Below are 27,584 nucleotides of genomic sequence, written 5' to 3'. Positions count from 1 at the left end.
TCTGGCTAGAAAAGTAGTAGTAGGAAAGAAGTGGAAAGGGTTTTGTAGACACTGCCTCTAAAAAAAAACCAAAGAACCAAATTAAAATGGAAGAGAGACAGAGATCACCATTGTTGGCTTTGACGTACTTTGCTATGCCACGTCTTGCATGTACATAGTGTGTTTTTATAACAACAGACAACTAAAGCAATAGCAATCTTGCCACTCTAGAAATTGTCAATAATCACTTGGTCTCTTATAAAGCAACTTAAAATAATGCATGGGGTATTCCAACGACAACATTTATTAAATAAAATCATTAATGGGTCATTACGTAGGATTTTTTTTCCTAGCAAATTATCTTTCATATAAAAATAAATGAACTGGTGCCAATTCTTTCCTCACAAGTAGAATACTGTCCTTGGAATTCACCCCGCCCACATGCCATTGACTACCGATTACTCACTTACTTGAAGCTATAATTCGCACTTGTTCATTGACTTGAGAAAGCAGAGGAAGAAAGAGATTCTTCTAGGGAAGAGCAGCATCTGAGAATGAATTCCAAAATTCAGAAGATAGAATTAAACGATGGTCACTCCATCCCTGTACTGGGCTTTGGCACCTATGCAACCGAAGAGGTAACAAAACTGGTTTGGGGGTGAATGGCTGGTGAAGAAATACCTAAAAGGATGAAGCTTACCAATTCCTGTGGCATTTTGGTAGGCTCCTCTGCCTCACCAGGTTAGAGCTGTGCTATTTAGGAGAGGCAAACTGTGTGTGCTCTGCCAGCATTTGATCGTTAACTATTCTGGTCTTTGGGTCTTCCTTCTGGTTTGATCTGCTTCTGAGAAAAGGAGAAAATTTGAAATTTAGTTAATATCACTGTCTGATACTATGTATTACATGAGCATTTTATTTGTTAACCACTGAAATATGCCTATTCAATCAATTCATGAATTATGGTTTACTTGGTTTTTTGTTATCTCTGTTTGATATAAGTTCTGTGCATTAGTCTTTATGAAATAATTGGGTGACACTTTTTTCCTATTCTGTAAATTGTTTCTTTACTCTGTTGACTGTTTCTACTATGATAGGAAAGCTTCTTAACTTGAATACTATCATTTTCTGCTTTTGCTATTGTGTCTTGTACTTTGAAGAACGTATCTAAAAATTGCCTATGCAATGTTTTAGAGAGATTCCTTGATGTTGTTTCTGGTGGTTTTTAACATCTCAGTTCTTATGCAAATGTCTTTTGTTCATTTTGATTGATATTTATACCAGGTAAGGAACTGCAGCCATGTTTCTGTACTCTCTGTAGGGACATTCAGAGTTCCTGGGGTCACTGGTTGAAAATCCCCTGCTTTCTCTTAGCCTTGTTTTAGTGCCTTTGTTGAGCATCACTTTGGACCATGGATTTACATCAATGAAATCTATTCCATTCCCTTCGCCTATGTGCCCAGTTTTATACCAATGCCACTGCTCAATTTATTTTCCTACAGAACCACTAATATATATATATATATATATTATATACTAATATATATATATTACTTGGATATCTCATTTCTGGGTATATATAAAAATAAGTATATGGGTATAGCAAATCAATACTAACATAATAATTCAATTCAGTGTGCAGCAACTAATGAAAGATAAAAGAAAGCATGAGACAGACAAATGGATAGACACACACATAGGCAGACAGACAGACAGACAGACAGGTAGATATAGATGATATAGATAGAGATAGAGACGGTGATGATACATATATTAGGCCAGTATGCATAGAGAAAAGTAACTGTTATGTGCAGCTGAATAGATGGAACTCTGAGATATTGTGCTAAGTGAACTGTCCAGGCACAGAAAAACAAAGGTCACATGTTCCTTTTCATAAGTAGAAACTAAAAGAGTCTACTGGAATATATAATATATAATGTATAATGTACACTGTATAATGTATAATTATAATGTATAATGTATAATATAATATATAATACATAATACATGATATAATTAATATAATATAATGTACAATAATAACATAATTAATATATGATATGTGATATATGGTATATGATGTATGATATATGATAAATTATATGTGATTATGATATGTAATACATGATATACAATATTGATAACTAGAGGGTATAAAGGATAGAGACTAGGAGAGAAGGCTGGATAAAAGTCGTATAACTTAGATATACACACAATTAGATCAAGGGAATAAACTGTGTTTCCTCAAACACTGTGGGATTGAGTGTAGTGCACAAGAGCCTACCACATTTCATAAAATATGCAAGAAAAATAAAAGTTTGTTCAAAGAAACTATATGCAGGGGAAGTGCCAATTTGAATAATTTGACTAGTGCATACTACATACAAAATGCTGAAATATGACAATTAACATCAGTGATGTAAAGTCAGTACATTAATCAAGGCAATGTTTTCAAAAAATATACACATCATTGTAAAATTGTTATGCACTGAAAACCGAATGGCACTGGGTTTCACTGTACAGTCACCCTAGCTGCTCCGTGTTTGAAGCTTCCACATTCAGAGGCAGTGTCTTCCAGTCTCTAGAGGACATTTCACTTAGCACAATATCCCCGGGTTCCATCTACTCAGGTGCAGATAACAGTTGTTACAGATATTTGTCTAGCGAGCCTGATCTCGCCTGCAGGCTCAGTGACCTGGACCTTTCATACAACTAGCAAAGCTGTAAACAGTGAAATCTATTTCAATTTGAGGATTTTTTTTTTCAGTTGAGCCTTGTCATCGTAGAAATGCTCTATTAATAAAGATGACATTGACTCATTTTAATGAATAATGCACCAAATCAAATTCATATGCAGTGTGCCGTTTTCAACAGACATAGGATATGGGGACACAAAATTTATGTGCAGTGGAATAGACGGCTCTGCTTTTGAGAAAGGTGTGAGCAAAGCCCTTTGGTGTTTGTAGAAAGTGCTAAGCATGTTCTCTTACTTTATATTTTTAACTGACATACGGTTCTCATCTATTTCAAACGCTGATTTTACAGATTTAAAAGTGGAAATAATTGATCTGGGCCACTCATAAAAAGACCAAGGAATACAAGTCAGAACTAACAGGTGGAAAGAAATCAAGAGAAACTGCATAAGAGGCCCTGCTCAATGGCAGGCTCTTGCACACATGAATCTGTATCATTTTCTCTTTTCCCTGAAAGAAAATTGTCCCTCAGACTTTAGGAGGAAGGGGAAAGCATGGACCTAGAGATTTTGAATCCTGAATTTAAAGTAATATTTAGGTAATAGCAATTTGGTCAGGTGTTATGTCTGACAATTGTTAGTGTTACAGTGTGAATAGAAGTTCAACTGTTCTAGAACCCTTTGCTCAACAGATCCTTCTCAAGCCAATACTAACTGTGTCTTTAAAAGCATCCTACATCTGATAGAGGGCTAATATCCAAAATATACAAAGAACTCAAGAAGTTAGACTCCAGAGAGCCAAATAACCCTATTTAAAAACAGGGTACAGAACTAAACAAAACATTCTCAGCTGAGGATTATCAAATGGCTGAGAAGCACCTAAAAATGTTCAACATCCTTAGTCATTAGGGAAAGGCAAATCAAAACAACCCTGAGATTTCACCTCACACCAGTCAGAATGGCTAAGATCAAAAATTCAGGTGACAGCAGATGCTGGTGAGGATGTGAAAAAAGAGGAACATTCCTCCACTGTTGGTGGGATTGCAGACTGGTACAACCACTCTGGAAAACAGTCTGGAGGTTCCTCAGAAAATTGGACATTCCAGTACCTGACTGAGGACCCAGCTATACCATTCCTGGGCATATACCCAAAAGATGCTGCAACATATAACAAAGACACATGCTCCACTATGTTCATAGCAGCCATATTTATAATAGCCAGAAGCTTGAAGAAACCCAGATGCCCTTCAACAGAGGAATGGATTAAAAAAAAAATGTGGTATATCCACACAATGGAGTACTACTCAGCTATCAAAAACAATGACATCATGAAATTCATAGGCAAATGGAATGAACTAGAAAATATCATCCTGAGTGAGGTTACTCAATCACACTTGGTATGCACTAATTTATAAGTGGATATTAGCCCAAAAGCTCAAAATACCAAAGATGCAATCCACAGACCACAGGAAGCTCAAGAAGAAGGATGACCAAAATGTGGATGCTCCCACTCCTTCTTAAAGGCGGGGGGAAATATCCATAGGAGGGGATATGGAAGCAAAGTTTAGAGCAACAACTGAAGGAACGGCCATTCAGAGCCTGCCCCCACATGTGGCCCATATATATACAGCCACCAAAACTAGATAACATTGATGAAGCTAAAACGTTCATGCTGAAAGGAACCGGATATAGATGTCTCCTGAGAGACACATCCAGAGCATGTCCAATACAGAGGTCAATGCTAGCAGCAAACCACTGAACTGAGAACAGGACCCTCTTTGGGGGAAATAGAGGAAGGATTGAAAGAGCTGAAGGGACTTGCAACCCCATAAGAACAGCAATGCCAACCAACCAGAGCTTCCAGGGACTAAACCACTACCAAAGGACTATACATGGACTGACCCAGGGCTCCAACTACATATGTAGTAGAGAATAGCCTTGTTGGGGCACCAGGAGAAGGGGAAGCCCTTGGTCCTGCCAAGGTTGGACCCCCAGGCAGGGAAATATGGGGGAGGGGAGTAAGGGGTTGGAGGGGGGAACACCTGTATAGGGGGAGGGGCTGGGGGCTTATGGACAGGAAACCGGGAAAGGGAATAATATTTGAATTGTAAGTAAAGAAATATATCTAATCAAAAAAAATTTTAAAAAGAATTCTTGGGTCAGCAAAATGGCTGAGCAGTTAAGGTATTTCCTGCCAAGCTTAGAACCTGACTGTCCCACCCAGATGAAGAGAACCTACCCTAGAAAGTTGTCATCTAGCCTCCATATATTCTCTCTTCCCCCCCTCTCTATCTGTGTGTGTGTGTGTGTGCATATGTGTGTGTGTGCATGTGTATGTGTGTGTCTGTGTCTTCTGTCTCTCTGTCTTTCTCTCATACACACACATACACAGACTAAATAAATAATAAATAAATAAACGGTGGTATCTTTAAAAGTTATTCTTACTACAACCTCTTTTAGCAATCACTAGCAGTCACACAGTTTTCCCATGTTCTCTTCTATTAACTCTGTATAGGTTTTATAACGCAAGCCACACAATAACATCATGAGGTAATACAAATATCTATAAATCAATAGAGTGTGGCGTATAGACTCTTTAGGTTTGCTGGAGGCAACACATAACCCATGAGTAACTGATGACTGGCGAGGTCAGAAGTCAGGTAGCATGGGACTGGAGTTAGAGATGGCTGCAAGCTGCCATGTATGCACTGAGAACATGGGTCCTCTTCAGGAGCAGCAAGTACTCCTAACCTTGCTATAACTCTTAACCTTAGCTATAACTTCACCCTTTCCCAAAGAAATGCATTGCATTTATTGTTAATTTCATACTCCAGAAATTTAATTTACATTTATTTAAGGATTGGGCAAAATTTTCACTTTGAGAAATGACATCTTTTTCATTATTTCTTTTTATTTTCGAGATTATAATATAATATGATTATGTCATTTCCCTCCCCCCGCCCCAAGCTCTCTTGTATACACCTCATTATTCTCTTTCAAGTCCATGGCTTTTGAAAAAATAATTGTTGTTGAGACAATTCCTGATTAACTTCCCAGGTGACAGTTGAGAGATTCACTAACCTCTGGATAGAAGGATAAGTGGTCAAGAGTCAGTTCAATTCTATGGCTATCCTTATAAATAAGTTAATAAATATTCTTATAGATAAGTTCTTATCTAGGGCCTATGGCCTTTCTGATTACAGGTTCATGACCCCAGTAAGGATACCTACTCTTGGGGAGTAGGGCTTACATCCAAAAAGTAATTAGTTATTCTCATACTATCTATGCCCCTATTGTAGCAGTGAGCATTTATTGCTAAGACCAGTCATTAATGAAGCTTGCAAGGTTCGAAGATAAATAAAATTGGTGATTAGTTTTCTGGTAGTTAAATTCTTGATTTAATAATTATAAAAACACCTTTAGAACTCTATGAAATTTCAAGGGTAAGAACAAGCAGTTTTGTATATTCGGCTGGTAAATTTCCACTTTTGGCTTCTAAAGGGCTTGATAAAACATGGAAAATTTTTCTTATGGGCCTTATTGCTTCTGTCTCTCATATGCAGGGTTGTCCTAATCATACAGATGCCTGCAGGAGCTCCAGAACACACATTCAAGAATTCTAGCTATGTCCCTTTGAGGCTCTCCCTTTAGGGCAAGCAACATCTGTTCAACTGGACACTGTTTACAAGCTATTATGATTTTTATTATTATTACTTGTCTTGCAAAACCTTCAGCACTACTTCATAAAAGAATATTTACATTTATTTTATTTCTTTTATTCTTCCTACCCTCAAAATTGAATTATGAAATAAATGCTAATTTTAATTAATGCATAACAAATAAATGATGTATTTGGTTCACAATTTTTTATTTTTTAACCAAACTTGGTACACAAGACAATAATTTTAAATGTTGCTTTATATATAATTTTCCTAAAATTATTACTTTTAATGTAAAATCTGACAACTAAATTTTCCTTTATGATGTAGATAATTTATTATGCATAAATCTGTCTTCTGAGTAATCATTTTCATTGAGCATTTTTATTTCTGATACATACATATATATTACATATATATAATTTAACTGCTTATAAAAAAGATTAACAGAGCATATTAGCCACTTTTTTTAGAGTAGAGGTTGCTGTTTTCTGGGAAATGATATCTCTCATCAATGTGCTTATCGAGTTAGGAAAGACCCAATAAAACTTGGCTAGATTTATTACTCCAAGCACAACTAACTAAAAACATGGGGAGGGTTTGATTCATGACTCAATCATACAGATCTCTAAATAATATTTGTTTCTGTTTCTTTAGCATCTCAGGAAAAAGTCTATGGAGTCCACGAAAATAGCTATAGATGTTGGGTTCCGCCATATTGATTGTTCTCACTTGTACCAGAATGAAGAAGAGATAGGCCAGGCCATTGTAAGCAAGATTGAAGATGGCACTGTGAAAAGGGAAGATATATTCTATACTTCAAAGGTATGCTCTGTATACCCTGCCTGACTTTACAGATTAATGAAAAGGGATTTAGAAAACACTGTATGACTAAACCTGTAGTTGGTGAATTGTGCTTATTGACCATGTTTTGTTCATGCATATCCACACATTGCGTTCAGCCTTGAAGGTTAAGGGTGATGGCTTCTCATAATTACTATGTTGAAATTCATAAGCTTAATAGAGAGTCCAGTTGTTTTTCTGAGGCTCGACTGATAGTACTATGGTTTAGATGTTATCAGGGAGGACTCTGCTGCGACTACACATTCCCTCGTGAGCTAAATTGTTTTCTAAAACTTATAATTATGAATATCAATCATCATATATTTAGATAAGACAGAACATTATAAAAGAACCCTTAGGTATGAAATTAAGAAATAGTTACACTACTGTGTCTACAATATATTAAAATACTGAAAAACTTCTCTTTAGTTATACAAATTAAAGGGCTATTAAATCGTTCGGTGGATGAGAGAATTAAAATATTAAACTGTTTTGTAGTGCATAATTCCAATGTGAATTGACAATGTATTTATATCTTAAGAAATCCCCTTCAATTTTTGTCATATTTACTAATAATATTTATGTATATGAGTTTATATAAGTGGACACTATTTTAAAACAAATATCTAGGGGAAAATGAGTATATTTTTTGTGATCAGTTTTTAACCACTTGAAATTTCTCAATATCAGGTGATAGAAAGCCACTGAGTAACTTATTAATCCAGCACAATTTCCATTATCCATCCTCTGTAGCTTTGGTCAACTTCCCATCGTCCAGAGTTGGTCAGACCCAGCTTGGAAAATTCACTGAGGAAACTTAATTTGGACTATGTAGACCTCTATCTCATTCATTTCCCGGTATCTCTGAAGGTAGGCAATTTGTAATGGTTACCTAACTTTAGCTATCAACATGACCCTCGTTTGTGAGCACATGGATTTAGCTTCTAAAAGTGTATAGAATTCTTGGTGTACTTACATGAGTTATAAAACAACAATGTATTGCTCAGAAATAATGGAAGGAAAGACCTAATTCCTACGCGCGTGCGCGCGCGCACACACACACACACACACACACACACACTAAAAAAATAAATAAAATGCAAAAAAATTATAAAACACTGCTCAGGATAACTTATGTAAAAAAAATTTACCACACCATGTAAATGAGCAAAGCTAAGGATATATTCACTATTAGGAGTATTCTTTGGGAATATCTCCACTTATCCATACCTTGCTTCTGTATTATTAAAGGTTTGATCAGCTTTTGTTTCAGACACCTCTAATGATGGTAAACATTGCCTTTCACTCCAAGTTCATGCTCATTAATATTTGATGGCTTCCTAAATGTTCCAACATCAAAGTTCATCTTGCAAAGCAATGATTAGCTTTTTCTTACTCTGAGCTCTCTATAATTTATGCATGCAGAGTGCTGAAGGCCATCTATAAGAACCCTGATTGTCCTGGGTCAAGGTTACAACACACAATTACCTGAAATCAAAGCCATGTCACAAGTGACTTTTTCAGAGCAAACTCATCATTGCAACACAAGTCAACAACATTACAACATATGACATGGAATTACAGTTTTTATGATCACACAGAGCATATGAAAATGGAAAGAACTGTTGCTGAAGGACTTCACTTACAATTCTGCACCAAAAGCGCTGTTTTAATATGTCAGGAGATGTTTCATCTATATTAGGGATTTAATTCCCAGACATAAACTTGTGTGGGAGCATAACTCCAGGAGGAAATGCTAACATGTCTCTAATGGCTACTACTATTCCAGCCAGGGGATGAGCTTTTACCTCAAGATGAGCATGGAAACTTAATACTTGACACAGTGGATCTCTGTGACACCTGGGAGGTGAGTGACAACACTAATTGCCACAGAAAAAAATAAAAAGACAATCAGAGAATGTTATGGTTGATTATCAGCCATTCTAAGACTCAAAGAACATCTCAGGGAAGGGCAAGAAGAATTTAAAAAGAAAGAAAGAAGAAAGAAGCCCTGTGAAATGCTGTCTTCTGGACCTGATATAGGCAATGCAGACATGATCTCATACCAAGTGTGCCCCATCCCCTCTGAGTAGGCCTGCACAAGATTAACCCTGTCTTCATGGAGACCCTATCTCTCCCTGCTGAACTACTGACTATTGATGATAAATTCTTGGAAAGGGACAGTTATTGTCTTCATCTGGTATCCACTCAGGAACTCACCAGGCACCAATAGGTTCTTCCAAAGCTGTGGTCATATAGATGATCCTGGTTAAATTCTGAGGGCCTCAAAACAAAAGTATATCAATGTGGAGAGGAGGTTTGGAGGGAAGAGGGACAGGTGGTAGATATGGGAGGGAGATTAGAGTGGGTCCAGGTTACAGTAATTTGAATGCACTATCTAATACTTGTCAACAAACCAAGTCTGTGAATGTTACTGAGAAACAGAAGAGAAAAATCTAGGTCACGCAACTCCACATGTAAGAAAGAGATATGTGCCCTTTGCTGTGGATATTACAGTCTTTCTCGTGACTCTTCTGCTTAAGTAATAGGGGAATGCAGGGCAGAACAAAGTGTAAGAGGACTGGGGAACATAGCTGTAACCCTGTGTTCCTCCCTATATGATAATCATGATTGCCTAAGGAGAGTGCAGGCACGCTCTATCTTATAATCATGGTCTTTTCTGCCATTTCCTTTATTAATTTTCACTTCTTAACAATAAATAACCGCTAGCTGCATTTTCTTTTCTTAGCACTCTTCTTTCTAGCAACGTAGCTTTGCATTCCTGTCACTGGATTCCAATTGCATATGTTATTCTTCACTAATGTCTTATACCCCAGGCCATGGAGAAGTGTAAGGATGCAGGATTGGCCAAGTCCATCGGGGTGTCCAACTTTAACCGCAGGCAGCTGGAGAGGATCCTGAACAAGCCGGGGCTCAAGCACAGGCCTGTGTGCAACCAGGTGAGAATCTTTCCCTACTTTTCTTCGGGCTTTCTTTCCTTTCTTCTTGTACTATTGACTGGTGTCTGTGTGTCCTCCCTACATGTTTGCCTTTCTTTTATATCTTTCTTTTAAGGTGGCTAAGAGCAGAGCTCTCATCCAGGGTTCTGGGAGGACCAATAATTGTGTCTTTGCTTGGTAAAGCAAAACAATGACTAAGGGAGACCACAGCACTGAACTATGTGAAATAATTTAGAGAAGCCAAGGCTAACATTTGGAGAGGAAGCCATTAGTCACACTTCAGAAGGAAGGCGCATTTAGTCCTGAGTTATTAATAATGATGAGACACTGAATCAGGAACAATGGAGAGAGTATGGCAATACTGACGTAACGTGTAGAGTTGATGCAGTACCTGAAAACATCTATTGTGTGCTGGTTGTATGATCTGACATACTTTTCATAACTTTCATATATGAAATGCATTCTTGGTTGAGAGAATGTGACTTATATATTTATGCATTAGATACTTAATGACATTATTTTCAAATATAAATGTCAAAGAAACAACACGAAAATAATAACTTTACATTGGTTTTATAATGAACCACATTCAAACTTTTATAATATTTGGAGGAATGATAAAAAAAAAATACCAGTGAGTCTAAACCACTGGTTCTCAGTCTTCCTAGTGCCGGGGTCCCTTAATACAGTTCATGTTGTAGTGAACCCCAACTGTAGAATTATTATCGTTACTACTTTCATAACTGCAATTTTGCTACTATCATCATCTGTAATGTAAATATCTGATATGTAGGATATCTGAAGTGCAACCCTTGTAAAGGGGTAACTTGACACTCCCACAGAGGGATCACAACCTACTGGTTGAGAACCACTGGTTCAAAAGAGGTTAAAAATTAAGTGTTTCGAATTTTAACTGACAGCAAGCAGCTGGAGAGAATCACAGATAAGCCAGAACTCGAATTATCTAACAGCTAGTGACATGAGACTTGATCACTTAATAAAATTAAACCTAGCCATATAGCTTCTTTGTAAAGGTAAGATTTCTTTCTTTCCCCTTTATTTAGGATATATTTTTCTCACATAATATTTCCTGATTATGGTTTCCCCTTCCTCTACTCCTCCAAGTTCCTCCCCATCTCCCTTCCTATCTGGATACAATCCCATTCTATCTCTCATTATAAAACAAAACGGCTTCTTTTTATTCTAATAAAATAAAATGGGATAGAACAACAAGAAATATGCATGAACAGAACAAACAAACAAATGAACAAATGAACAGAAGGATCGCATACTAAGAAAAGGCACAAGAAGCCGATATAAATATGGAGAATCACTCATTCGCACACTCAGAAATCCCATAAAAAACCACCAAATCCATAATATGTGCAAAGGACCTGTGGGGTGTGTATTTTATTTATATATGAAAATATAGATATAGATAGATGGTTAATGATTGACAGATAGTAGATCATAGATACATAGATACATATACAGATAGATTATGTCAGCAGATGATACATACATACATACATACATACATACATACATACATACATACATACACACACATAGGTGAATAGATACATAAATAGAAACAGGATAAACTTTTTAAAAACATGACATTATAAGACAGTGAGCCTACAAAGATGAAGTTGAATTTGCTTTCTTTTGGCCACCTACTTCTGAGCATGTAGCTTTCCCTAAAGAGAAGTTTGTTTCCCCAATGAGACTCCCTCAGAGGAAACCAAATTTTCATTTGCAAGTGGCTATCAACTGAAGACAGCCTCTTGTTAGGGATGGGATGTGCCCACTTCTCTTTTCTGCTCTAGGACTCCATCTGCTGCAGACCTGCACAGGCCCTTTGCATACTGCCTCAGTCTTTGAGTTCGCTTGCGTATTGATCCTGTTGAACCAGCGAGCCCAGTTTTCTCAATGTAGTCCATCCCAACTGGTTCTTTGGCTCTGTCTACCCCGCTCTTCCACAGGGTTCCCTGAGCCCTGTGGCAAGGAATTTGATGGAGAGATCTCCATTAGGTCTGGGTGTCCCAAGGTCTCTCACTCTCTGTAAAATATCCAGCCATCAGTTTCTGTATTTGGTCACATTTACTGCAGGAGAAAGATACTCTATTGATGGCTAAGCAAGGCTCTGATCAATGAGTATAGCAGAATATCATTAGAACTCATTTTATTGCCATGATCTCTCAGTACTATTTGGCTTTAACTTAGGTCCCTGGCCCATCTAGTCTTGGTTCTAGACCACTCAGAAAATGTCTGGAATGAGTCTCATCTCACTGAGTGGGCCCTAAGTCAAATCAGACATTGTTTGGTTACTGTCACAAGCTTTATGTCACCATTGCACTAGTATATCTTGCAGGCAGGCCACCGTTGTAGAACGAAGAGATTGCACCTGGGCTGATGTTTGCATCTTTCCTGTGGCAGCCTGCAGGGTACCTTCCTGTACCAAAGATACTAGAACATAGGAGTAAAGGCTCTGTCGGGACACCAACATAACTTCTCCATGTTCAGTGAGTTGTGTAGGTGTTGTCTTCAACCATGAGGACTTGCTGTCGGTTTGTGAAGAGCAACCAACTCTTGGCTACAGCCTGGGTTGTATAAGAATCCCATGGATTCCTTTGGCTAACCATTCAATTAGACGTATCCCAAACCCAGTAGTGGGAGCTACATTTGCTAACAAGAGATGACCAGTTAGGACTCTGTCTCCCCCCCATTGTTTGCTGATTTCATTTAGATCACCTTCACATATGTTCATCTTTTAGGAAGCCTCTGTTGTATTGGGTTTATTTTCCGCCGCTCAAACAGCTCCTAGTTTTACCTGTCTCTCCCTGTATTTGCCCCCTCATCACCCATTCCTCTGTGCCTCCCCACGTGATCCTCCCGTTCTAGTCCTCTCCGTTTCCGTTTCTTCTCTTGAAAATTCTGATGAGATCCGCGCCCCATTTTTTAATTGGGTGGCTTTCTTGGTATCTAGTTTTTGAATCTGCCTTTCTTAATTTTATGTATATGGCTTCGGCTGACCACTCTGCATTAGACAACCAGTAAGGGAGCTCATCCCAAGGAGGCTAATCGTTCCTCCAACATCTTTAGTTGCCTGTGTTTGTCTAGGACTGAGACCTGCGAAATTTCCCCTCTTGGGCATTAATGATTCTATTGATACTGCTATTCCCTTTCTTACATGATATATTAGTGTAAAAGAACTTGATTATAAAGACCAAACAAACTGACTAACTGTATGATAAGCTATACTTTGATTTCTTTTCTTTAATTATTAATGCTGTAAGAAAGGAGTTACTATAATAAACAATATCATTAGAGGACAATGCTTTCGTGTTGCCTCTCTCTCTCTCTCTCTCTCTCTCTCTCTCTCTCTCTCTCTGTGTGTGTGTGTGTGTGTGTGTGTCCCTCCCTCTTTCCTTCTCTGTACTTGTGCTTATTTTAATTGTTCTTCTTTTGGTATAGAAATCAACTCAATATCACTGGCCTATGTTTTTAACAATTTCCTTCAGACTTTACTTCTACTGAATATTTGATCAAATCCTCGCTTTAGTCTACTGTTCATTATTCAAACCTCTGTGAATTCATTCTCCTTCCATATGAAACGACATGGAATTTGGTATGTCTGGCATAGTAGAAATTGGTATTAAGCATCCGAGACCTGGTTACCACAGGGTTACCGAATCTCGAGAATGTTATTTGTTTTATTTTGACTTCCCAAGAGAGAGGATTCATTTATTTGAAAAAAAAATCATGATATGGTATTGATACTTTCCATTCCGATTTCATGTTGATATTGGTTATTTTTACTCAGCTTCCTTCCCTTTAATATTCCTCTTTGTTACCAGTGTGAGTTTTTATATACTTTGATACCTTTCTATTCTCTATGCACAGGTAGAATGTCATCTTTATCTCAACCAGAGCAAGCTGCTGGCTTACTGCAAGATGAATGACATCGTTCTGGTTGCCTATGGTGCCCTGGGAACTCAGAGATACAAATACTGGTAACAGCAGCAGTAGAATTCATCTCTTAGTCACAGTTGCTAACATATTCTTTGTTCTACAATAGTCAGGTTTCTGGAAGTCACTCGTAGTCAAAGTGGGTGTTATTTTTGAGAGGTCCCAGAGGATGATCAGCTGCTAGTCCACTGACCACATCTGAGAATTCATGGGATTCTTGTGGCCATTTTCATCTGTGCTCAATCCTGGCACAAGAGAAAAAAAAAGTGAAATTTCTGGAATTCGTCTTTCCTTCCAGTATTAATGAAGATACCCCAGTTCTCTTGGATGATCCCGTTCTTTGTACCATGGCAAAGAAGTACAAGCGGACTCCAGCCCTGATTGCCCTTCGCTACCAGCTGGAGCGTGGGATTGTGACCCTAGCCAAGAGTTTCAATGAGGAGAGAATCAGAGAGAACCTGCAGGTGATGAAGAGATAGGGCACCAGGACTCTTCCTTCCTTACTTCCTTCCTTCCTTCCCTTTCATCCCAATACCAGTTTTCCTCCCCTCCCAGTACTCCCTCATGCAGATCATAGACCCTCCCCACCACCCTCTCATCCCCCCACCCCCACCTGATGTCAAGTCACTGCAGGTCTAGGGGTATCCTCTCCCACTGAGTGAGTGCACCAGGACTCTTAAGCTGCATCTTCCTTGCTCCCCACATCCTTCATTTTTGTTTTGGAAATTTTCAAATGTACAAAAAAATATAAATTAAGTAGTACATCTCTTACCTAAATATGTCAGCTTTAAAATTGTTGCTATTTTTATTATTTCTCACACTAGTTTGGAATAACACCAATGAATTATGGACCCACGTGTTTATCATCATCTTGATAAAACTGGTTGGAATGATTTACAATGAGGGTCCTCTTCAAGTCAGTCCTTTGACCAGGAATGATTACTAATTGGGCAACTGCTATTTTAAATAATATGGAAATTGACTTTTTTCTCATCCTAACTCCTCATGCATGGGCTATACAAATTCAATGTATCCATGAAAATTACTGAAGGACGTTTTCAAAACTATCTCTGCACTTTTGCATACATGGCATTATCTCCTTTGAATCACATCAGCTTCATTTCTTCTTTTGCCTGTAGTATTACATATTGTGTGTGATAAAGTATTTCCACTTAATTTTTTCTTTCTGTTTTTTTTTTTTTTTTTTTTTTTTTTTTTTTTTTGGGGACTGAACCCAGGGCCTTGTGCTTTATAGGCAAGCGCTCTACCGCTGAGCTAAATCCCCAACCCTTTTCCACTTAATTTTTAATCTGGTCTTTAAGATTCACTTGAATGTTTTGCTTGATGGCTTTGAGAATTGGGGAGAACTTCACAGATATTTTTAATTATTGTCTCTGAGAAAGGTTGACATATATTTTTCATAAACAAATATTTAACATTTCTTCTTCTATAACAGGTCTTTGATTTCCAGTTGGCTTCAGATGACATGGAAATTTTAGATAACCTGGACAGAAATCTTCGGTACTTTCCTGCTAATATGTAAGTAACTTTCATAGCTTTTTATAATTTTGATGGTTCTCTATTTATTCTCTTAGGAGAGTATTTTAATAGCATGTCTGTCAGAAGTGACCTCAAGATGAGGACATCAAAGACCAGTGAGTCAGAGAAGACACAGATTTGTAGAATGCTCTTTCTAGACTCTGTCAGAGGTTTACTCTTGAGCACAGCCAATGGGTGATGGATACAGGATCACCTTGATCTGATGCACCTGCTCCTCCTACAGCCATTGATTAGAGGGCACTGGGTCAGCCAGCACCATTGCCAAGTCTTTATTCTTCCTGCAGATCTTTTGAGTCTATGGGTATCCTGTGCATATTTCAATGTCACATGTTTGAATATTGTAATGATCAGTTTCAAAATGCCATTTTAAAAATCGGTTCCATTCCTTATCAGACCAAAGATGAGGCTACCATCGCTGTGGTACTTGGTCAACAGCTCTCACCCCTCTCCATATAGAATCACTTATTTGTTCTTACAAATTTAATGGCTGTACAATATTAACCCTCATATTTTCTTAGCACTGGATGTATATTTGTGATCTAGACAAATATTTTCTCAAGAATGTCTGGATTGCTGTGGTCAATAGAACACTTGGTATTGATGTTCTTCAGTCTGGGTATCCGAAGGCAGAGTCTGAAGAGGCTGTAGTGAAAAGACATTTACAAATAGTGTGCAGCAAAACGCCTGACTGCAAGAGACACTTTCTAATTAGCATGCAAAGCAACAAATTTCCTTATGGCATTTTCACATACGCTTAGTTTTGACCAAACCTCCCCTCGCATTCCATTTCTCCCCTCACATTCCATTTTCCATTTCCTTGTCCTTCCCCACTTGTCCCTTTTCCTCTTCCTTGTCAAGTATGTGTTTTCAAATTCCCCATCTTCCCTTATTACACTTTCTTCTCCACATTCACCAGTCTCTCTAGTTGTCTGACTTCCACTCGCACCCACCCTCACTTCAATACGCGTATATAAAAGTTAGTATCTAGAATCTACATATGAAAGAGAACATGCATGAACTGTCTTTCTGTGACTGGGATGTAGCCCTTAATGTAGGACTTTGCATTTTCCTCCATGTCTTTTCATGTTTCATAACTTTATTATTCTTTACATTTGGATTAAATTACATTGTACAAATGTTCATACATTTTCATCATGTGTTCATCTGTTGGTGGACATCTATACCTGTCCTGGAAAAATTTATAATCAATGAGAGATCTTAGCTCTCCTTCATGTTACCTTGGAGTCTGTAGGATTTGAAAAAGATATAAAAGAGGTTAAGCAGGGAATTTCTTCTCCATGTGAGAAAATTAATCATAATTAATTCAAATTAAGCAAAATAACAGATGAAATGTACTAGAATGCACAATTGCATGTGATCCAAAATCATTACCTACAATTAGCAAAACATTGTTAATATTCCAATGGTATGGAGGAAAACAATGAAGTAAGCACACCTTTTCAAAGAGATGGAAATAATGGCAAACAATCCGTGATTTTTACTCCTATTAAAATGATAAATCATTTTATCGGTTTCTTGCTACATCATAAGTTTCATACAGTTAAGTCCCTTGGAGAGGCAACTTCAGTCTCATGAATGACATCCCTGCTAGGTGGAAATCTGTGTCGTAAGTAGCTAGTGAATAATTGATGATATTTTTAAATGACACTGGGCTGCTATCAGTTTCTTTGTCGCCTAAAAGTATTTTTAACTTTTTGTTATTTTTTTAAATCGATGTGTATTTAATATGATGTGCATACTATGCAAGTAAGACAACTAGCAGAAGTTGATTCTGTACTGCCACCATGTGGCCAGGGATATAAGTCAAGTCACCTGGGATGGCCCCAAGCAACGTTATCTTTTGAGTCATCTCACAGCCCCTCAGAGGTATTCCTTGTCATCAAATACATAACTAGACTTACCCAATTCAAAACAAAGCAAAAATCAGTTACTGCTTCATTGAGAATTTACAGTAAATGTCTCTTTGCTTTATAGAAAGATGTATATCTTTGATTATCTCTGGGCTCTCTATGTATTAAGTTCCAAGGGAAATATAATTTGAGCAGCTCACTTGTTCTTCTGGCTTTATCAAAAAACAGCTTTCAATTTTCCTCAGTGGCATCTTTGTAGAAATCTTATACTATATAAGCAGACGCCAGAAACATTGTGCGTTGTTCTTTTTTATTGTAGGTTTAAGGCTCACCCTAACTTTCCATTCTCTGATGAATACTAAGATGGCGGCCCTAGCCGTGAGTTCTGCTCGAAGCTCCTTTGTGTGATGCTGGACTCTCAGAGGCCAATAATACAACACACTGACTCCAATCCATACTGCTTAGCAACTCACCCCCAGTTTGAGCTGTGTCTGTACATCGGGGAGCAAATTCACTAAATTTTGCTGCTTTTCTGTAAATAAATAAAAATATTTTGCTTCAGCCTCACCTCCTCCTATGTATGATTTGAATGTTTTACTTCCTCCTGTCCCATCAGAGCTCAAACTGATTCATCTGGGAATGTATGTGTGGTGTTTGAGAGATAAAACCCATTCTACGGACATTTCTAGGGTAGGTATGGATAGAGGGCTCAACTTTTATGGAAGTAGCAATTAGAAGGGGGTTTTATCAGTCTGTGTTTCTCCTTGTGTTCAGACAACAAGAAAATATACCATATGTGGTCTAGAAGGCAAGACATACATAAGAAGAACAGCCAGAAGCCAGAAGAACAGGATCAAGGAATAGAACTCCAAGAAACTGAGAAAGCAGCCTCTGTAGGAGGCTAAGAGGGAGCCCAGAGGGGAGTCAAACTGCAAAGAACTTGAGCTCTTTAGAATATAAATAGAACCAAACTCTTGTGTGTCCTGATTCCAACCCATACAAAGTCATCAATGGTGCCCTTCTGTAGAAACAACTCAAAGAATTCCCTTGTTTCTTCCAACATACTTTAAAAGGCCTGTGACTTTAAAATGCTTGTGGAAAAAATGATCTTGTAGCATATGAATCTGTAGAATTGTGTGTGTGTGTGTGTGTGTGTGTGTGTGTGTTACTACTTCTTTATAAGCCAAGTTGTAATGAAGGACTTATCTGCAGGTGTCAGTGGATTTGCTCATTCCATTTAGATTACAGAATCTTTACTCATACCACACCAGAGGATCACACAACGATGTAGCATACATTTTATCGAAAACTTAATTTATATTGTGTAGGTCAGAGTCCCACAGTCATTAAATAAGCCTACCTGGTAGTCTGAGCTGATTTCACCTCTAGTCAAAACATCAGGTGATGACTGTACTCCTCTATGCTGGTTAATTTTTCTAAAGATAATCCTGGCCATAAAGATACCCAAGCTCCGGATAACTGGGACAGACATAGAGGTCACCCAAGGTGACATTCTGTAGCCAAAAATAGCCATTCATAAGGATGTCTTTTGTAACAAAACTCAGCACTGATGGCTTTCTCGAGAGGAGGTCCACTAATAGATGCATTTTCTAGGTGGTGAATGAATTATATTTTCTCATTGCATCACACATCAGATGCCAATGATGTGGTCAGACTCTCACTGAACAGTTCTGGCCCACTCTACATGACTCGTCTATGAGGACTCCGTAATTAAGGGCCTGCTAAATCCATAACAGTACTGTGTGCTGCATGTATTATAGATTCTCATCACAACCCCTGACCTTTATGAGTTTGCATCTCTGAATAAGGCATACAATGGAATTTTTGACCTGCTTGATCACACTCCAGGACTATGTTGAATGGAACACACCATCTCTTTGAGTAAACACTCATTATATAAATGATAAGCAAACAGTTCTACAAATGGTTCTTCCTTGTAACTCTGGCCTTGGCACTATTAAGTGCTAAATTTCAAGGACATTTACAGATCATCACATGCTCCCTTTAAGTTTCAAGAAATATTCTTTAAAGTTCCCATGTTCTCAGAGATGTTATCAGTATGGAACACACTCACTTCCTCCCACCCTCCTTTATAAGTCATTCTTTCTTCTTCTTACAGAACAGATCACATAACTGAGGACAGATGTCATTCTATGTCCTAATATCAACACACTGTTGGAAAGGAATCCCAGTGGACCTTTATGGGACCCCCACACAAAGACATAACTTCACTTTGCTAGTCCTGGTACCTTTGTAAGTGATCACATGGTTCATAAGGTTCAAGCCCCACCTCTTGAAGGAAATTTTTAAAAATTACAACTAAGACAATACCAGAACAAAGATGAGAAACTCAATTTGGTAAATTCCAATCATATGAGGAAATAATCAGGAAAGAGCTTCTTATACTTTTTGTAGAATACCTCCCAACAACACCTCCATATTCACCGGGGCCCTTGTGCTTATGTATCAGGTATTACACCTTGCCCTGGGTTAATACAGCTCCATAGAGGAAAGGCTACAAAATCAAGAGGCGAGTGTGTCAAATGTTTTCAAACTTAAACAGGAAACACACAAATTTGACAAAGAGTAAGTATGCCATATGCTCTTATGTTTGTCAAATGTCCTATCTCTCAAATAATTATATAAAAGGCATTCCATGTCTCCAATGGGACTAGGACAATACAGGAAACTTACAGAGTCCAATACCAAGCACAAAGGTTTTAAGTTCTTCAAGTGATACAAATATAACCAACTGTTGACTTCTGATGATCAAAGGCCAGAGATCACAAGATAAAACCATCCCAAGAAACACTCGGTTTTGACTTCCCACAGAATAAACAGAAGTGTTTCCAAATTGCAAGGCCCTCCTGTTCTATGTGTCTTAACGACATGAGTAATATCACCTACCTAATCAAAGATGGTTAAAGAAGCCTTCGCATAACCGTGCCTAAATCTGCATTTCCACAGTCACCTTACCCAGAACACAGACACTTTTCAATACCTGATAAATTTGTTCCATGGTTTCTGCCCACCAAACTGGGGTGCCTTGCTGTACTTTCTGATGCAAGACATCATTGTTACTATTTTTATACGATACCTATACTGTGCTTCATTTAAATGTAATGGATATGTGTTGAACTCGATCTTGCTTTATGCACTGTAAGTGTTCTTTCCACATAGGTCTCAGCTGTCTGGTCTCCTTGATCTATAATCATTTCCCACTTATACTAATTGTCAATAATGGTGCTGACCTCCACAGGGTGGGTTGTATTACCCATGGTGTTAAAACTTTACGTATCAAGGCTGTGACATTCACCAAACAAGACACTTTTCTCATATAAACCCTGATTTGCCTAAAAATATATGGAAAGTTTAGAACACACCCTGTAAGAAGAAGAATGAGCATGAAATTTCCAGGGCTGACACATTCACCCACAGCCAGCCAGCATTAGGAAGGATTGAAAGAGGTGAAGGAGCTTGCAACCCCATAAGAACAACAATGCCAACCAACCAGAGCTCCCAGGGACTAAACCACTACGGAAAGACTATACATGAACTGACCCCGGGCTCCAGCTGCATATGTAGCAGAGAATAACCTTGTTGGGTCACCAGTGAAAGGGGAAGTCCTTGGTCCTGCCAAGATTGGACCCCCCGTGCAGGGGAATGTCAAGGGGTGGGGGACAGTAAGGGGCATAGATGCGGGGAACACCAGTATGAGGGAGGGGGAGGGGATGGGGGGCTGATGGACAGGAAACTGGGAAAGGGAATAACATTTGAAATATAAGTAAAGAAATATATCTAATAAAAATTTTAATTTAATTTAATTTAATGAAAAAAAAATCACTGATCTGAAGTTATTTCCTCCAGTAGAGAAACAGTGTTGATGCTTGCCTACAATGTGAGATTTCTACCGCCACCTAGTGGCTAGGCTGTACTTCCTACAATGGGGCTGTTCTGAGGGAACTGTCCATATAATAATCCTTCTAAAGTACCCAGCCATTCTGAGTTGTGGAGAGGCTTTGGGTCCTTTATTCTCATAAATTTATGCTTGCTGTAGATAAAACAGATATATCCAAAAGGCAACTTAACCCCCATCTTTTCAAGTATTTATCCGAACTCAAACAAGTCTCCTGAACTGAGAATGTTCACCACCAATACAACATATAGGCTTTGTAATAAGATCTGAAGCCCAGGGAAACTAACGTCCCTTATATTTTTATAAGCATGTATACATATATATTTCTGTCCATTATTAATGTTTTATATACATTTGATGGAAATTGAATCTAGTTAAAAATAAGACTACTAGAATATAAAAACATATGAATGTATTACTTTATATAAATTTATATTTTAGTATGTCATCTTCCCTGTCACAAAAATAGAGTACATTTTCCTCCACGTGTTCAAATATAAAACAAGGGCCCCCAGGGACTGCCTCAAAAAGGATATCACTGTTTAAATTTGTAACACTTTAAATATCAAAGTGATTTTTACTCATTACTAAACCATCAGTCTTTAAAGAGAAAGAAAGAGAAACAGCAAAAGGTATCCATAATTTATTCGCTGATGAATCTGGGTGATCAGTATCACTTTATTTAAACTAACTTTTTTTGTAAATTTTAATAGTATCAAAGCAAAATGATCAAAGCAAATCGATCAAAATTATTAAATACGATCTGACAGAATAAATACTAATGTTTCAGTGGGCAAAGTAAAAACGTTTTTAATAATATTAAAGGGTGATATGAAATTTAGAAATGTATACCAAAATCATATTAGAAAGATTAACATTGTAAAAAAAGTTAGAAAAAATTAAATTAAAATTAAAAAAAATTTTAAAAAAAATTTAAAAATTAGATTGTGTTTCAATGCGGTAAGACACTGTTGGGAGAAGGCGACTCTACAATTTATCTAACCAGAGGAAGTCAAGTAAAAAGTAAGGAGGGAAGTAGCAATACTGCAAGCTTGGTGACGACATCACTCAGTGGTAGAGAACCTGCTCGCATGCAGGAAGCCCTAGGTTCAAGCTCTAGTACTAAATTGAAAGTAACAAATCAAACACTCAGTTTCTAATATAACAGAGAAAGGTAATTGCATTAGTCAAAAAGGAAAGTAGCCAATTTTATTTCTAGAAACCTTTAAATGCCATTTAAAGGTTACGTTTCATTACAGTCATCCTTAAAACTCAAAAACTTCTTTTGAAATAAAGACAAGTTGGGAACATTATCACCTGTATCTAATGTAACAAAACTCATTTTGCTCTCCATATAAGACATAAATACTCAATGGCCACAAAGCAAAATCATAAAAAACTGTAGCTACAATAAGGGACAGATTTTCGTACACAAAAATATATCATGAAACTAGTGAAAATGGGTAAATTGTGGGGAAATAATTTTGGATGTGAAAATCAAATATTCAGAATATATAAAGGTGATAGACAAAGAGTAAAGCACACACCCCACACACGTGCAAATTCTTATATCTGAGGATGTGAACTTTTGTGATATGAATTGCAAGTCTTCTCAGTATAAGGTGGCATCTCTCTCCCCATCTCTTGAGTCTTACCTGGCCTGGAGCTTACAATGACCCATGGAGCATAACAAAATGATTATGTGATCATTTTACATCTACACATGAAATGAGTTTCCAAGTATTCAGTCCTAAACTAGTTGTGTAGCACACTTGTAAACACAGTTCTTGGGAGGCTCAGTGTAGAGGAAAGTGATTCTGAGGATAGCCTGGATTGCCTACAGAGATTCTGCCTGGCAAAGAAACAGAGGTAAAATGGGCTTAAAAATTATTGTATTTATTTTAAACATATATTAAAATTGGCCAAATGAATAACTATTAAAAGTAACAATATTTTCTTACTTGAAAATAAAGATAATCCACAGACTGGATCAATACATGAATACTATTCTTTATGAGCATCAAAGATATACATAATAAAGTTTTAATATGGGTGGATGTCTTAGTCAGGGTTTCTATTCCTACACAACATCATGTCCAAGAAACAAGTTGGGGAGGAAAGGGTTTATTCAGCTTACACTTCCATATTGATGTTCATCACCAAAGGAAGTCAGGATAGAACTCACACAGGGCAGGAAGCAGGAGCTGATGCAGAGGCCATGGAGAGAAGTTACTCGCTTTTACTCGCGAGTTATTGGCTCGCTTTCCTTGGCTTGCTCAACTTGCTCTCTTATAGAACCCAAGACTAGCAACCTAGGGACAGCACCACCCACAATGGGCTGGGTCCTCCCCCCTTGATCAGTAGTTGAGAAAATGCCTTACAGCTGGGTCTCCTGGAGGCATTTTCTCAACTGAGGCTCCTTAGCTATGATAAGTTCAGCTTTGTGTTAAGTTAACACACAAAACCACCCAGTACAGTGAAAAATCACATAGTTCGGATCCCTCAGTTCAAGGAATGAATGAAAGGTGTTCACTTGAACAAGACTACTGAGTACATTGCTAACTTAAAAATGAAACCCTGTCAATCCTAATATCTACAGCCATGATCCAAGGGTGCTACTTTAGAGGAGAAAATTCTCATGCATGTACATGCCTAGGGAATGCCAAGTACATTCACACAACAAGGGAAACTGGGAGCTTCAAAGAGGTCTTTAAGAGAGAAACACTGTACAGGAGCCCTGATGCCTGTAGCCTGCTCTTCGCATTCTTGATCCTCTTCTCTTTGAAACTCCTGGCAACAACTACAATCCCACACTGAAACAAATACCAGAGAGAAATTAGGGCTAGAGTTTGTGCTTTTCTGTCATAGCACAAAGAATTAGATCTTCAAAAAGATATGGGGCATTCTTATGTATTCTGACAAAAAGGAATATTGGCTATTTAACATCAAGATACAATGTGTTAGGAGGCTGACAAAACACATGAATGAACCCACCCTAGAGCCAGGACTCTTAAATGAGACTAAATAGGACTAAATCAGTAAGACTGTCATGATATGGAACAATTTCAGAACTGTAGATTTCCCTTCCTCCTTTGAGCTTGTTGAGTTAATTCCAAAAACTGGAGTTGCAAAACTAAATTATACTATGTTTGTCTTAGGTCTTAGGTATGATTAAGGCACAATCCTTCTTACCAGCTCTTATATCGTTGTGTGCCTAGAGCACCAAAGGCAAGCAGAACCATATCTTTTGACCTACAGCAACCCAGTAGCTTGCTCTGGTTCAGATTAGAATGGCGTCCGGTAGGGGGACAAGATAGAAAGATATCAGATTATAGAATAACCTTGTATGACTATGGGAAAGAAGAGTTCATAGGAAAAAGAAGCTGCACTGAAAAGCCTATACTGTGTGGAATTGAAATAGAAAATCTAAACTTCAAGCAGTGAGTGGTCTTCACACTTACTTTTATACAGTAAAAAACATCCCTGCGATGAACTACCTCTGTACCACTGAGTACAGATACAACAGGGGAAAATGATCAAAAATAGGACATGGGTAAGAAGCTCACTGACCCTTGGATTTTGACTTGTACCATAAAGCAAGACATTTACAATTGGGATCACCATAACTCGAGGAACCGTTGATTAAAGGGTTGAAGCATTAGGAAGTTTGAGAACTACTGATTTAAGGTGACAGGTTTCTTTTTTTTTTAATTCTTACTTTTATATTTGTTAATTCACAGCATTTCCCTAGGTCTTAACAGGTATCCTATTTCACTTGCATAACTGTTTAATGCCAGTGTGCTTTTCCCTGGAGAAACATCTGTCACTGAGAAAAATCCGTAGTTAGGTGGTCGTGACAGCAGCAACTAAACAATTGTAGTCTCTGGTTATAGAATCAATGTTCTCAATAGTGTTCATTTCCCTGAGCATAGCAAAGGTCAAAGGTTAGAAATGGCATCTAAACATTGTCTATCAAGGAACTGGGGATACAGCTTAGCTGGTAGGTAGATTGTTTGGTATAGTATGCACAGGGACTTAGATTTAATCCCCAACGTTGCTTATATCAAGAATGATAGCAAGTGGTTATTGTTCTAGATCTTAGGAGAAGTAGATAGAGAGAGGAGAAATTCAAGGCTATCCCCCACTACTTGGTGAACTCCATAAGACCTTGTCTCAAAAATAAGGAAGTGAATAGACAAATAAATACTGGGACCTGTGGACTTTTTTCAGTTATAAAAAGTATAAACTAATTAAAGAGAGGCTATGGAAATAGAAAAGTAGATAGGACACTGGGATCAGAGTCCCTCTAGAATAATTTTCTCTAAAATCAGATAATTAAGTCAGGAGAAAAAAATGAATAGCAAAACTTCTCAGCTGTAGATTCTAGAACTTACAGAAACTCCTCAAGATAATAAGTGCTAATTATAGCCCTTTCAATGGTAGACAGATTATAGATAAATTCTGGTCCACCTAGGAAGTGTGACCCACTAATTCTTGGGGCTCTGGATTCTGTTAGGAACACTAAATGAACATATTTACTGAGGAATTTGTTTTCTAGGTCATAAGATCAAATATTTCAATGAGCAAATATTTTCTTAACCTTAATCAATGTCTTTCAAAAGGCGACATTTCAATGACTTACATTTGTCATCCTTTCTCTGATTGTAAGGTTTGGTTTTGTTTTAATTTTTAGTCCAGCATGTCAAGTGGACTGAATCATAGGAGAAACATCTGTAGTAAATGTCATTTTTTTATTGACTAAACAGTATCAAGATAGTTAGATTTTCCACTATTGCTAGACATGGACTAAGTTTATCATTTGTTTTGTTGCATATTATTTTACAAATATTAAACCACATACATTTACCAAGTTTCTGGCACTATATTAATTCACTTTAAGCTACTTTTTCCCTCTGTGAGTTATGTGGTATTATTGTTATTGGTATTTACAGATAAGAAAATTGAGTCATGGGTTTTAAAGGACTACTCAATGTAAACCAGCCAACTAAAACAAAAACTTCAATAACATTCCGAATGAGCCTAGCCAGTTGACACACATCTGTCATCTCAGGACCCAGATGATTGAGAAAGAATAATCAAAAGCTTCAAACCAACATAGCTAGGGCCCATTCAAATATAAGATTGTTCAGTCTGCTAGGGCAGTGCTCATATCAAAGAGACACCATTTTATTTATTAAAATCCTCTCTTGCTGCCTACAAGTCATCTACATTTGTGCAGTTTTCAAATGCTAGAAGGCAAAATTTTTCAAACAAAAACAGATCAGTGGGTACAATAATATATTTCCATAGCCCTAGCTATGGAAATGTGGAGGCAAGATAGAATATATTCAATGTTAGCCTTGGCCTAACAGCAAGTTCAAAGCCAGCCCCATCCCCCCCCCCCCAAAAAAAAAGATGAACGTTTAAAATAAAAAATTAAAAGAAGAGGTTATTTTCAGGATTAATCTTTACACTGATTTACTTCAGTGACGTAAATAAGTCACTGAATATAAACAACTGTGAACTATGAACAAGCTTTATTTGTTCAATAAAAGAAAACCCTAAACTAATAGGTTTAAAAAATGATAAACAAACACATTTCTAAAGACTTTTCCAAATACATCAATCTAGTGTGATCAGGGTTTCTTGTCTTTCACATAAATTATCTGGAGTAGTTCCCATGACACATTCATTAATGTTTTATCAGTTTATCTAGGTTGAAATAAATCATCCATGAGACTAATGGCCATGCTGACCTCTGAGGTAATGTAAGGATGACAATGCCAATTACTTATCTTCATTGACACTGGGAAGTGAATAAAACAACCAAAGGTCAAGATAACCCAACTGAAGCTTTTTCGATGGCTCTTCCAAGCAAGGTCAATCCACCCCTAGTCTATGACCAGTGGGGGAAAGCTGCAAATGTTAGAGTCAAAGTCGTGCAACATTAACATATTGTCCAAATTTGGGGATTTCTTAAACCCAAATTTGAGACTTTTTCAGCAGATCTGATCAGAATCTGACAACCAAAGAGCAAAAATATTCTGTCCAGTCTTGAATTCTCCTTTGTATAATCTATTAATGTCAAGTCTGATACCTACTTAGATTTTATTA

General features: G+C 37.5%; 1 protein-coding gene across 2 annotated transcripts; it reads left to right on the top strand.

The window, feature by feature from the left end:
* Nucleotides 1-497: 497 nt before the first annotated feature.
* On the top strand, nucleotides 498-18,098 carry LOC116883411 (aldo-keto reductase family 1 member C18). 2 transcript variants are annotated; one of them, XM_032884537.1, is made up of 9 exons: nucleotides 498-617; nucleotides 6,985-7,152; nucleotides 7,924-8,040; nucleotides 8,960-9,037; nucleotides 10,008-10,130; nucleotides 14,037-14,146; nucleotides 14,401-14,566; nucleotides 15,559-15,641; nucleotides 17,853-18,096. In XM_032884537.1, exons 1-9 carry the CDS (start codon nucleotides 534-536, stop codon nucleotides 17,893-17,895), a joined length of 972 nt encoding a protein of 323 aa, XP_032740428.1. In that variant the 5' UTR covers nucleotides 498-533; the 3' UTR covers nucleotides 17,896-18,096. The 2 variants fall into 2 exon arrangements, with proteins under 2 accessions (XP_032740428.1, XP_032740427.1); XM_032884536.1 differs by lacking the exon at nucleotides 8,960-9,037 and having other exon boundaries at nucleotides 534-617; nucleotides 17,853-18,098.
* The last annotated feature ends 9,486 nt before the right edge of the window (nucleotides 18,099-27,584 follow it).

This window comes from Rattus rattus, chromosome 14, assembly GCF_011064425.1.
Source record: "Rattus rattus isolate New Zealand chromosome 14, Rrattus_CSIRO_v1, whole genome shotgun sequence".
NCBI lineage: Eukaryota > Metazoa > Chordata > Mammalia > Rodentia > Muridae > Rattus > Rattus rattus.
The sequence above is the reverse complement of the archived record's forward strand: the minus strand, read 5'-3'. Positions and strand labels throughout refer to the sequence as shown.